The 14,415-nt window shown below is 35.6% G+C and overlaps 2 protein-coding genes across 5 annotated transcripts in view; one reads left to right on the top strand and one right to left on the bottom strand.

Moving 5' to 3' along the window:
• The window catches only part of LOC117212947 (tetraspanin-5), a 126,701-nt gene that overhangs the window by 17,515 nt on the left and 94,771 nt on the right, over nt 1-14,415 (top strand). The gene's annotated exons all lie outside the window — the stretch shown is intronic.
• Nucleotides 6,701-11,414, bottom strand: LOC117212942 (histone-lysine N-methyltransferase SMYD3-like). Its single transcript, XM_033458101.1, has 6 exons — nt 11,160-11,414; nt 8,928-9,650; nt 8,222-8,463; nt 7,931-8,092; nt 7,540-7,860; nt 6,701-7,023 (listed from the first exon to the last, which is right to left on the bottom strand). The coding sequence occupies exons 1-6, from the start codon at nt 11,317-11,319 to the stop codon at nt 6,985-6,987; spliced, it is 1,647 nt and encodes a 548-aa protein (XP_033313992.1). The 5' UTR covers nt 11,320-11,414; the 3' UTR covers nt 6,701-6,984.

Below are 14,415 nucleotides of genomic sequence, written 5' to 3' on the forward strand. Positions count from 1 at the left end.
TATACGTTGGATATGAATTTTCTCAGCTAATGAACGATCAATATCTTTGATTTTCGTCAAACTCTACTTCCCCCGCCTGAAATCTAATTAAAAATTGACAAATTTGCACAGGCTTACGAAAGTGTTTGAATACTCGTAGATGCGTTTTATAATGTATTACGTGTATTATACGGAACATTTCGAAATTTAATTAGTACTATTACGAGACTCGACTATCGCAACACTGTTACAAAATATTTAGTACAAATGTATGTTTCGCAGAAATCACAAACATTCAACAATCAATTTGCATTGCATATATTAACAAACTTCGATGTTTCAATGTGACTAATTTTTTAATAAATTGTAATTTCGATATACACTCGCATTCCGTATGAATTTACTTAAATTCGTACCTCTATGTAAATTTGTCCATGTAAAATTATCATTTTGAGGATGTTCTTCTTTCTGTAAAAATCTAATGTAGACTACTGTTCGATAAAAATATTGCTTTAATAAGCAACACTCGCAATTTTTGTTTAACACTCCGTCTGCAACTTTATTAAGCAGCCTTTTTTAGGCTTTCGAGTTTTAAAAAATCCCCCAGTAATTTCTTTAAGAAAGCAAAATTTGGACAGAAGCGTGGAGGAAATGAAAAATTACTTCAAATTACTGGCCGAGAACGACCCAGTAAGTTAAGTATACTGCTATGCAAGTAAAGTACATCATTTTCAGAGTTTTATTATTTTATTCTTAAGATCTCAGTTTTACTCCAGTTTCCCTAATGTAGAACCATGCACGACTCTTCATGAAGAGTTGTTAGAGCTTAACAAATAAATAAATAAAAAGGCATACGAGTTAGTAAATTCGAGACACTTTAGAACTTTACAGGTACATACTATCTCATAATTGAGAATCCGCTGAAAAAGATGTTCATACCTCTTCCGCATGAAAAGTACCGTGTGAAATTATATTCAAGTTCAGCGATTCGTTTTAATTTTTAAAGCTCCTTTGCCACGGCTGGTGGTGGGTTCGTTCTGCGCGAGTGTGCCGTATTCATTGTGTTTGATCGACCGTACTGTCCCCATGTACGTCGCGTTAGCCTCGCCCTTTTACGCAGATTTCATTTCCCTCCGTTTATCATTCCCCCGTTTCACTCCATACTCATTATGACCCTCGTGAAAGTGAAGTTGTTTCTGTTGGGGTAAAACTTTCAAGCACATTGAGCACAATGGCCACTGTTGTGTCAACAAGAGATTGATGTTGGCGTAAAAGTCTTTTCAGACTTCTTAAAGCGGCATTATTTTTAAACAGTTGTGTCATACAGTGGCGGGCAGAAGAAAGTTTCAAATTGATGCTCGTGTATATACAAGTGAGATTTCTACTAAACAATCTTTCTGTACTAAACACTCGTCCGTTATAGAACGGGCAATTATATTCTGCATTCGTCCCTTTTGTCAACTATACAGGGTGGTCGGTAATTGGTGGTATAAGCGGAAAGGGGGTGATTCTACGTGAAAAAAGAAGTCGAAAATATAGAATAACAATTTTTCGTTCGAGGCTTTGTTTTCGAAAAAATCGACTTTGAATTTTCACTCGGTACGCGTGCAGTTTATCGCGTCTCGTTATAACGGATCTCACTCTAGATCGTTGTCTCGATTGACGTTACTTTTTTAATTTTAAAAATTTTTAAATTTTTAAATTTTTATTCTATATTTTCCACTTCTTTTTTCGCGTAGAATCACCCCCTTTCCGCTTGTACTACCAGTTACCAACCACCCGGTATATTAGTTTAGTAAAATTACAGCGTTTCTTCCGTTTTACTCTTCCAACTTTCCTTTCACCGTATCATTTCATACGCAGTACAGCCTTCCTTATCTGGGATAAGGAAACTATTCGGTTAATGGAACCATGAATCATTTTTCTCATATGAAATTTCGTTTATTCAAATACGCATTAAGATTAAGTAAATTAAAGAAATTAATGGTAATTTCTTTAAACAAGGGGAGAGGAGAAGGGATGGGGCAGAAGGTAATTGGCAAGAGCAGGGTGCGCAGCTTGGAAAATGCACGTAAATGTTGAACGACTAAAGAGGAAAGGAGCTTATTTCGTAAAAGCAGTGAAGGGACATTTGAACACTGGAAGTGGAAAGAAATTGATAGGACAAGCCTAAGCATGGGACAAATACTATCGGAGGAAGAAAGGGCGGAAGTAGTCGAATGAGGAGTAGAGACGGAGGAGAGACGAACCAAGGGGGCTGTACAAAATGTGAAGTGTAAATAGCAACCAATGAAATAGTTTCAGTTAGTTTTAAAAAAGAAAAGTGTTTTATAACAAAACCAAAGGCAATTTCAGAATAGAAAGCAAGGAAATAAATAATTACGTAAGGCAGGTTCGGCAACGAATTATAAACATAATGTATATATCGTAACCTATGTAACCAAGTCGAATTTCTGGGCTAGTAAGCTGAAACGAACAAACTACTGCTAGTTTTGTTTTTTAATGCATGTATTTCGCTCTCTTTGGCTGTTAGACCACGTAATTCTTTCAACACAAGTAACTATATTGAATTAGATTTATTTTGTATTTCGAACCTTCCCAGCTCCTTTTCAAATTCCACGAATGCTTCGGCATGAGAAGCCATCGTATCATTATCACTTTCGTTAGCTGTTCCCATTTGTGTAAAATCATTTACACAATCAATATATTTGCAGCTTTCTTACCGTTGCCATGGAATCTACGTGCTTCGCATAATTTTCATGTATCATGTTTTTGTGTTTTAATGTCCGTGTTTGCGACTCTTGCAGCGCCGTGTATTTTTACTAATTCTGTTGCACTCGCACCGCATTCGAGTGTTTGAATCGTGTCGTATTTCCTTCCGATAGTTATCACTTTCGTACTAAATTCTTACAATCAGAATTCACTGAATCGCATGAAGGGATACATTTTACGTGAAGGTTAATAAAATACGAACATGTCTGAAACGAAAAAGGCATGGGAAATATTACGTTCGGGTAATAGAGCGGTCGGATAATAGAATGTCCGGATATTAGGGTATTTGGATAATGGCTGCTCGAATAAAGGAGCTCTACACTGTATTAAAGAAAATGAGACTCACATGAAAAATCATTAGGGTCTTGCTAAAGCTTTTGTGGCTATGTCGATGGAAGCACGGGCAGGGGAGAATCCACATGTTCTATAATGTAATAAGAATTTTATAAGTGATAAAATTCAATATTTTTTCTCCAACTCTGTTTCCTTTAACTTTGGCATTTGTATTGTTAAATATTCCATTTGTAGCGGCACATGAGTCAATGGAAAATTCCAATCGAGAGAGACTCACGTTATTGTGCCTTGGAGTACCAACGTTGTTTTGGTTTGCTACGTTTAAAGGTAAACGAACTCCGGACAAAATATCATCGCTGTTGTTTGTAATCGTCAACCGGAGTTATATTCAAACTTTTTACAATACCATCGGTCGATACAAACAGACGAATGTGCTCTCCAGGACGATCATTATACTGAGTCATACAGTCGAATAACGAGCGTAGAGTTGAACAGTAGCATTGAGCCAGCGACGATTACCAGCGGCATAAACTACCTCTGTATTTTGTATTTAAAGCGATTGTAACACTTTGACTGCCACGTTGATCATATATGACCGGCCACGGTTTTTCCTATGACGCCACAGTGGTCACCGGAGCGCTTGAGCTTCTTACAATTGTAAAAATTGTATGAAAATTGACAGTTAGGGCATTTTGAATATAACCGATAAATAGAAGAGACTTTGAAATAAAAAGTGCCCCATTGAACAATTGAACATTTTTATTAGAACATCGATAAAAAAAAATGAGAACAAATCTTGCATCTAACTGTGCACTGTGTTTGCATCCATATCTTCGAGGGGTAATCTACGAATATTATTATAAACACAGCTTAGAAAATAATCGTAAATGCTGCTTTATAATCGTATAATTGAAGTTAGAAGTGTGAACATACCTTACTATTACATATAGAACGAGCAAATACCGTTTACTAATATCTTCTACACGTTTCAACAATATATTCTGGACGTTTTGCTTACGACGAAGTAACGAATGCCAATGGTTTGTTGAAATAAACGAAGCCTCGTTATAATATGTCGCTATCAACTGTTACCAAGACGCCACGATGGGCACCCGTGATCACCAATAAGATAAACGGTCCATTGGGGAAGAATGTTGTCTTACACCATCGATTTATTATTATTTTGCCATTATATGCTTTGAATAATAAAAATACTCCTATAGCGTCCTGAGCGAAACGTGTGATTTTGGCGTGGCAGTCAAAGTGATATACACCGACTATTACAATTTTATCACTCGTCTCTTTAATAAACCAACACGTATAATAATCCACCTGAAATTGCGTATTGTATATGTTATTCTAAGGTTTCATGCATTCTATAAATGTATATTTCACTAGTGAAATTAGATGGCTTTTTAAATGAGCTACTTAAATCAGTCCATGATTATATTTGAACATGTATAACCCTATATGGCCGCAAATTGTTCTAAAATAATTATACGTTAGTTCATTCGAAGGTGAAATAATTCTTGTGTAAACCGTCTCATTATTTGGCTGTGAAGCGAAAGAACCTTTTACCTTATTCCTTATCTCGAATCTCAATACATTTTTAAGGGTGGTCCGAATCATAAGATCGCGAGGGGTATGAGATCCCAAACTTATTATATTTTTCTATAACTTTTGCCAATGACTTTCCCAAATTTTTGTGATCGATTAGTCGTCCTATTATCCAGATCAATTTTTATTGTCTCGCCTGAAATTAATAGTTCTAACATTTATGAACGAGAGTATGTACGTATCGCTCATTTGCTAAAACAATGACGTAACTCCAGGATCACGATTTTAGAGAAAACAAGCTTAAATGTTTTAAATTGGTACAGTTCCGTGGTGATTCTGTCGTCGCGTGATGAATATGTAAAGTTCACTTGTAGAACTCCACCAATAGAACGTACAACTGTGTCTTTTGTATCAGCAACCCAAAGACTACGAATTTTAATCGATATCGATCAAATTTTACGTGGATATCGCAACAAACGAGCGTATGTACCAGGGCCAGTCAGATATCAACCGGACTGCGCGCGACATGTCTGCACTGTGTCACTTATTCAGATGGAACTGCGTAGGAGTTCAAATAGGCGTGTCTTAAAGACTTTCCACCCCACGTGGTGCTCTATTTACCATTTCCTCGGTACACAACTCAATGAGCGGGAAGGCAGTACCGTCTTCCGTCGCACGATGCATAATTATTAAGTTTCTAAAGGTTGGCTGCAGAAAATTCATTAGAATTTTGCATAGATTGCGACTACGGTTTTAGGAATGGCACGTTATGAAGAAGCCAAGTGTTCGCGAGACGTAAACCGTTTTTCAATGGACGTCGATACGTTCAAAACGCATCGCATCCGCGACGCTCCGAGACGAGCGTAACATCGGCAAACGTCGAAGCTGCTGGGCAACCGATCGAGCACGATCGATGCACAACGATCGACGAAATTCGCTGGAAGATTAATATTAGTCGTGCAAGTGTGGTTTCCATCGTTCGGAAGGAATTAAAGTTCCGTAAAATCATAGCCACTTAAAGAGGCGTTAGGAGGACAACGTTTCAACAGCCACGAAGAAGTAGAGCAATTCGTGCGTAATTGGCTCTTGACCCAGCCCTGCACTTTCTACGAAACTGGGATGAAAAAATTAGCAATCCCGTGGCGGAAATGTAGAGAGGCAAATACATAGAAAAAATAACCGAACTGTTCTTTTTGAAACATTTTACTGAAATATAAAGTTACAAAGCCCGGTTTATATTTGACTTACTCTCTGATTGACTTTCCTATTAGACATGCACATGTGATCTAGGTATATGTAGGCTTACAAGTGTATGCATATGTACCATTTGCAAGGATTTAACAATGGATACTTAATGACTTAGTCCGTTAATTTATTTACTTTACCGATTTATCGAAGATTTCGCATTTATCTTAGTTTGCAACTATAAAGGCAGATCTCGGAGAGTTCAGATCGTTGTACGTTGCGAAGCTTCGTTAACTCAGGCCGTTAGGTTTCATCCTTGGCCTAATTGCATTGCAAGTAGGACGGCAGTGAATTTGTATCGATACCCGACTTAGATGAGTAGAAATATACCGAAGCATTTGTTCGGCCTCTTGTTTTATAATTGCGCATTGATATTTTACGAAGCACAAACCGTGAATCGTGCACGTAATTTAGTCGCTTATATTGAAAGAATTTTGTTGTTACAAAGATATTGCAATATCACGAGGATTTACATGTTCAAAAGAATAATTGACGCGATATCCATTTTCATATCGACCGCATAGAATTTGCTTGTATTTATAAATATACTTTAAATTTGAAGGGAATTTAATCGAGTTAGGCGAATCACGAAGAAATGAATATATATTTTATATTTGACCATTGTGAAACATAAAATACGAATGGTTAGAATACTTATAAATGTGTGTGTTAAGTGGTTAACTCTGTTATATCGTAAGAATGAAAATACGAGGAGAGAAAAATGAACATAACACGAAGAAGTTGCACATATGAAGTTATCAATATTAATATTTTTTGTTAGACTATATTAAAAATAACGTTACGAGTTAACATGTAGTTAACATTATATACGTATATTAATGTTGTTTTGTTAAAACTAATTGTATGGATAGGAAATATTATAACGTATCTAATTATAATAAAATATAATATAATTATAAAATACTGTAAGCAAATAATACGGATAAATATAGAGATAATAAACAAGCAAAGATAAACACCGCATAAAAGAGTAGAAATGAAAATTTTTGTGTGCCACTAAAAATACGAAGTAAAAAATTAATATTATAACATTAAGAGAACATTAGAAATACGAAAGATTAAGGTTGTTATGCATTCTGCTGGAATCCTCGTATCATAATCAAGAACAAGACTCGTTTACGAAAGTCCAATTAATTGGTATAGGACGTCCAGTAGCTGAAAAACAGTTGAAAATAAATATAAATTAATTTGTATTTAAACGATAGCAGAAAAAGAAGCAATAAGATACAAACTATGTAAAAACTGAAGATTAACAACTTTGATGAAGTGATATTATTCATTTAATAGGCATATATACAGGGTGAACACTGTCTATAATAATTCTTCATCTTTCTTAATAGGTAATAGTTTGTTTTAGGATTAAGTTAACGATACAAGTAACTCTACAAGTTAAGAATAGTGTCTTGTAAATAGTTTTTGCCAATTTCCTACGTAATCAATAATCTGTTTCCAGGGAAATTTGTTACGCATAGATAATTTTGTGACAAAATGCGCGTTTAATTTCTTTGGTAAGATACGCAAAATTCGATAAGCTATTTGCGCAGGCTTTCGCCACTGACTGTATGTATGCGTATTAAATTGAGATAAAATATTTCAAGCTCAATCGAATACAATGCAAGCAAAATTTAGATTTGCAGATAAACCTGTGTGAATAAACTTCGAAATACTTACAGTATCCCGCTTTCCCAAATAGATATCTGGAAGGGCAGCTTTCAAGAGTTCCGCTTCTAAACACGGTCGGCTTCTCTCGTTGTTAATTATTTTGAGTAATTCCCACAAGCTGTCCATATCGAATCGCTTTTTGCGTAGGCGTCTTTCTAATTCTTTCGGTATTTTTAATTTCCCACCAAACTCAAGTTTAAAATCATAATGATATTCACAAGCCATGCAATTGCATAAAATACGTTTCTCTTCTTGTAGGACTATTTGTCGTGATATAAATTCGGTTATGAGAGTTACGGACCGACTTGTACGTAGAAAATTAAAAGTTATCTGCAAAACACTTCATTAGACAAATCTTTATTTCACAAGTTAATAGCAACGAAAAGACGAAATTTATTACCTGTTCACCTGGTTTCATGTCTTTAGCTGCGCGTACAGCTATCACACCATTTTTATGTATCGAATACACTGTATTCGCACAACAAGAGTGAGGAAACAAGCTAAGCAAGGAATACAGATTGTAAACTCCACTTACATTATCTTTGTCAACCGATATATCCTCCTGGAAAATATATGATTAGTAGCTATTACATGAAAACTTATTCAATCAGCGACTTCTTACATACTGTAACATGTATTTTATACAGCAGCGGTTTGAAAGAAATGCAGCTAAAAATTGATTGATACTCACCAGAAAGATGTGTGCATGGAAGATGTAGAATAATCGGAATAATAATTTAGCGACACTTAAGACATCGTTGTGTTCCCGCATATAATTGGTCTGATTTCGTAGGAATGAAGCGGTATGGGCTGATATCAATATATTTCTTGCATTTTTCTTGTCATTCTCCTTCATCGATATACTTAAATTGAGGACGGATTTCAAATTGTCTCCCAAATTATCACGTATCGTACGAAATTCTTTCATCGAATCTATTAAAAATTGAAACGATGTTGTTAACGACGAAGTTACGAGACGATACAAAATTTCTTCCTCATTGATGGATTATGGATGTTCGTGCAAGTTCGCACTCTTACGAATACAACGAAGGAAACAGAAACTGAATCGACGTCTATTTCACCCTTAAAATATTACGATCGGTAATTCTATTTGGAATATGCTGTACATTTTTTGTATTACGTATGTTTAATTCATTCGCAATTTATTAATAAAGTCGAGCCTCTATCGCGGATATATAAAATACACTTGCGAGTAAAAGAGAAATTGTCAAAATTTGGCACGAAGCTTTAAATACAAGACAGTAGTACAGAAAGAAAAAAGAATTAACGTCGAAGAGTATGCTTTTTCTCTCCACAAGCTGGTAACTTCAATTCACATTTATGTTTATATCGATGATGACGGAATAGAGAATTACGAATTAATAAATTATCATTACCTGCATTCATAGTATCGAGCTTCTCGCAATATTTAATGGCTTCTGCAAGTTTTTCGCCGTTTTCTGTAATCTTCATAAGCAAGATTATTACAAGTTGAACATCATCTGGAAAGTTTTTAGAGTTGCATTGAAATTGATGGTATTCTTCGTATGCTTTTGCACGGCATTCTTTCGAACAATATAGCGCGCTATTGCACCGTTCACATGGAAGTAATGCCCTGCGCCGGTTTAGGCAATAGTGACACACGCGTGCAGGAGCGACAGTTGAGTTAAGTACAGACGTTACTTGTGGTTTCTCGATTAGAATGACGTCTCCAGAGCCGATGGGTTCCGTCGCTTCAAAATTTACACCATATTTTGTACTATGAACCAAGCGAACAGCATCGCTCATACCAGGAATATCTTTGTTTTCGTTGTGCGATAGCGATGGTATATCCTCGAAGTGATTTCTGTTATTTTGTTTCGTATGCGGTCGAGAAGCTTTTTTTTCCAAATCCATTTTTGTATCAAGGAAATGCTTGGTGAATTCGGTATTGGGAGAAATTTCGATCGCCCTATCGATATCTATTAAACTCTCTTCGTACATTTGAAGGCATCCTAAGGCCTTAGCACGATTTGAGTATAATATTGCAGACAATTCGCAGTACGGGAAGACCTCTTGCAATGCTTTCGTATAAAAGTTGACAGCCACTTCATAATCCCCGCGCGATTTGGCTCCACTTGCTATTTGCGAAAAAATGAAGCAAGAATATTATTCCTGCATTCCTCGATTATTTTCTCTTCAACGTGTTCGGAAATATGAATTTTCGCACTTTGTTAACTAACTGACGTGTAATGGATCGTGAATAGATGTTGCAAAAGGTTTTATTTCGATATGACGTTTCAGCTCCTTCCGACTAATCGCGATACGCCTCGGACGAGATATCTCACGTCTATGTGTTTTAATATGACAATCAAACGTCGCTCATCGGTTGCGCAGTATTCCATTTCTAATTGAAATTCATAACTACAGTTTTCATTCGACATTTCACATTCATTTATTTAACACTCCGAATAACAGATTTTGGAGGTTTTCAAGTTTACGATTTTCGCTATTCATACTGCTACACTTAGCGGTTAGCTCTTACATTAACCACACAGTTTTTTTCTTTTTTTTTTTTTAGAATCGATTGAACCAACATTTTTTTCAGGCTCGTGAATGGACCTACATCGCTTAATATATTGTTAACGTCTCGACGGAAAATGGACTTACGCCAATCTCAAAGTAAATGATCATGCAATTGCATATACGTATGAACGAAATTTCATTTGATCGAAGCAAACGAATACTTTAAAATTTAATTATAAACTGTTAGAAATGGAAGGTTCACATCAAAGTATATATAAATTTGTTGATGCGTTTAACATTGCTTCGTGTAACGCTGTTTCTTCTCAACATAGCTTTTTCCTGGAAGTCTCGATCAGCGTTAGACGAAGCGGCGTTAGATCTATCAGTGTGAATAGCGATTGTTAGTTGTCTTCATATTCAGAAGCGGACTGTGTCTTACCAACTGTCTTCTATCCGAGACTTTGGGCTGGATATTTTAATTTCTAACGAAAAGATATCCGAGATATGTCGTTTAAAACGTCAACATGAACGACATTGCGATTGCACGATATCTCGTCCGAATATGAAGAGTATTACGTGCCGAGATATTTAATTCATTCGTAGAAGTTAAGCTTCAGTGTTTTAAATAACATTACTATTTCTAAAGATAAAGTTGCAAATCAGGTATTGAAATTTGATCCAAGTTTATGATCGTATGCGATCTGTACATATGTGTATATTTCCTGGTACTCTAGTATCATAAATTTACGATATATAGCTGAGTGTATACTTCCGTTTACAGAAGGACACAAATGCCAATTAGTCATAGTAAGTTAGTTTTGTTAATAATGACTTTTAATATGTAAATTATAAAGACTAAATTAGTGATTATAACGACTAAGCTGTTCCACCTACTGATGGTTTATAAGTAATTTTTAATGCGAAACTCACCTGCACTGATTAGTTCAATTCTATACCGACAATGAAAAAAATTGCAATACGTAATTTAATAAACAGACCACTATATTATATGTGCATAGTACATTTTATGCCAAAGTAAGTTTAATGTACAAAACTAAGAGAAGATCTGAATATCTGGAAATCTGAATATAAGAGATATAATATTCGTTTATTATCGTACTCACCCAAAGCACCATACATTTCAGCGTTATCTGTGGATCTTGTATCTTGAATTATTAGAGGGATTCGGAATAGTTGATCGATGCACTTTTTCAGTCGGTCTTCATCTGATTCAGCTCCTTCAAAATGTAACGAATATGCAAATCTCTCTTCGAAGGAATTCATGATAGGATGCAAAAGTTACTAAAAACAAAAAAAAAATGTTCCAGTTACTCCTCCGCACTAATCACCGTGTAACGTTGTGGAAGTCACGCCGAGGAATGAACCTCTTTTGATTCTGAATATAACTACGTATATATATGTATATATATGGTGGTGATATGTGGTCATATATATATATATGACGACATAAAATTATCAATAGAATGATATGAGACAATAAGAGATATATATCGTAGCTTCGTCATCGACACTTGTGTATTTATTGATAATTCTATGTGACAATACTATGAAATGCACACACATATATGTTATGTCCAAATGATGTCAGATATTAATATTTTTTAAAAGTATAGCACACCGGAGATATCGTATACCACACTTTTTTGCAAATAAAATTCTCCATATGTGCGGTTGTAAAGCATTATTATAAAAAATGCTGTGACTCATACAGACACAAGAAAAATTATGTAATTACAGATAATTATAATTCCCATAGAAACTGTAGAACAAGTAAATTCAGTTACATGCTATGTAGATGAATTTGTAAATTATATAAAATAATACCACTGTTCTGTGCAACGTTAAATGATATCTCCAGAAGTTTTTACGAAATAAACCTATTATTATTACAGGATTATTTATTCAGAAATATTAGAAATTAGGATTTCCAATGATTTCTATCCTATATGATAAATTTATCGATAGATGGATCTATTCACAAATAACAATTTATGACTCGTAACAACTCGACAACTTTCACTGCACTCAACTCTCGACTCACAATCTACCAACTCCTGACAACTCGACTCTCAGATAACGACTGCCTCGCAATTCGTCTTTCTCCCTTAAGCATCCCTTTGTTTTTTTTCATATCCCCACTACGTACTTGTTCCGTAATCGTCCACGATCATGGTCGCATACTTTTTCTTTCGCGTCACTATTCGACTGAAGGACCGACGATACATTGATGGGCCGCTTGGGCCATTGAAATCTCCAGACCCCATCTGGCTGTTGGCACTTAGGCCTTCTCGCAACATTGTTTATAGTTCACTCGATATTTCTTAGATAATCCACGATACTACAATATTTCACTTTATCTTGTATTATAATTGGTTCATTCTCTTGTTCATTCTCAACGCGAGAATTGATTGTAATTTTAATAAATAAATATAAAAAAAAAAAAATTCTCTTGTTTAAACTAGATTTTACGAACGGTGGTTTGTATCAACTCCTAAAATAAAGTTTTGGGTATCGTGCTATTGTATCTGAAATATTATTGTACAAATCCAAGGAAAAATTCATCGTAATGGATATAACATACATTTTTGTAGTTATTGTATGTGCACTGTGTGTGTGCAACGTGACATACATGTTATTTATATGCAACGCATGTATACATACGCATAAAATGTAGAAATAGGAAATATAAAGTGGTAAAATATCCACGTAAAATTCTTTCTTCAACTTTAATGGATAAAGTTAGAGTATAACAATTTTTTGTGGGATTATAATACTACGAGAAGTGCTAAATTGCAGTTTTACTTAAATTGTAATACATATACACATACAGAATATTTCTTTTATTTGAAAGGAACGTAATCACGTTACACTCAAACAATTTACTCAGTACGTTTTGCACTATTTTTTCTGTCTTTCTTGCTTCTTAGTAATATACGTTTTATTATTTTAATGAATTATATATGGTCCATTTTTATTGTTCCGATAGAACAAACAATAAAACCAAATGGATCATACGTAATTCAATAAAATAATATAAAACAACAAGTATTCTGTCTCTATTATTTGCTTATACAATGAAAGAAACTTTTCGGACAATCTAACATTTATCGATTTGCTTTAAAAAAGCTCAAGTTAAACGAAAAGTAAGAATTTTAAACTCCGGGGATGAAAAAGTAACTGCGGCGGAGTAACGCAAGAATTTGGAACTTTCTTGCTCGGTTAGAATTATACGAAGAACGTCGAAATTATTAAATTTCTTTAAGCAAATAGCAAAGAATACTGCACATGTCTTTTCTGGGGCTGTTTTTTCCAAAAGATGAATCTGTGGCTTGTCGCAAGAAGCGCCAATGTCATACTTTTGGAAAAACGAATTAAACCCGGTATTGAGTTCTATCTAAACAGATGCATGTTCTATATGTCGGAGATGAAAGAACACCGGAGCCTTTGGAATTTTGGATAATCCCGCAACATTGTAACCTAGAGTCTACTATAGCTGTAATTGAACAATTGTAGTTATTCAATCCGATTGTAATTGTTCGAGAGTTGTGATAATGAGCTTGGGCTCGAGGCGACAGTCAGTCGCCGAACGTAGCCGCGGTCACGGGATGAACGCTTTGCCTAACAAAGGTATGGAGTAATTCTATAGCTCTCCTTAAAAGAAATATTCGTGGCGACACGCGACAGTAAACATTCCAACGGTTTCTGTCCCGTGGCTCGCCACACGCAGACCCTATTCTTCGAGTAAGATGATTGCCAGATGTCGATGCGTCTCCGCAGTACATGTTCGGCTAGCCCGAGGGCCCGTTATAAATCTTAAGGTTTAGTTAACTAAAGTCCTTCAAACAGACAAACAGTCTTTGTCCCAACTACGGGAAGATAGGGGAGACATATTTTTCAACGAATTGGCGTCTCCCACTAGCAACTTTCCCTCGAGGGCGGCTAGCATCTTTTTCTAACCACCGATATGGAGATTGACCAATTAGCAGCAACGCCAATTTCCCTTACTTTCTGAACGAAGGCTTTTCTCGACGAATCCGATGATCTCGTATCCTTAGACACTCCCCATTATAGTTTTCCTCTGTGGCATCATCGGGACGGGAAAGGCATTCTCGCTCGCGATCTCATTGATGAAAGGAGTAACCCTTTACGACCAGTGAACATTACGCGTCCGACTTAGATTTTGTGAGTACGTTCATCTATCATCCCGTCGACCGCGGATTCGTTATTGAACCTAGGATCATTGTCATTAGTTTCTCGAGTACCTAACTACCACGGTTACTTGTCCGGTTCTATAATAATCGTATTTGCACTAGTCAATGTCTTCTCTATTGCATAACGACAACGTGTAACCCAAACGAA

The sequence above is a fragment of the Bombus bifarius genome, unplaced genomic scaffold (assembly GCF_011952205.1).
Source record: "Bombus bifarius isolate JDL3187 unplaced genomic scaffold, Bbif_JDL3187 scf7180000008421, whole genome shotgun sequence".
NCBI lineage: Eukaryota > Metazoa > Arthropoda > Insecta > Hymenoptera > Apidae > Bombus > Bombus bifarius.

Coding starts and splice junctions, on each gene's coding strand:
- LOC117212942 (XM_033458101.1), bottom strand. CDS start 11,319: ATGAATTCCTTCGAAGAGAGATTTGCATATTCGTTACATTTTGAAGGA. Junction 8,464..8,927: donor GCTCGATACTATGAATGCAG/GTAATGATAATT, acceptor AATTTTTAATAG/ATTCGATGAAAGAATTTCGT. Junction 8,093..8,221: donor TCCATGCACACATCTTTCTG/GTGAGTATCAAT, acceptor TATATTTTCCAG/GAGGATATATCGGTTGACAA.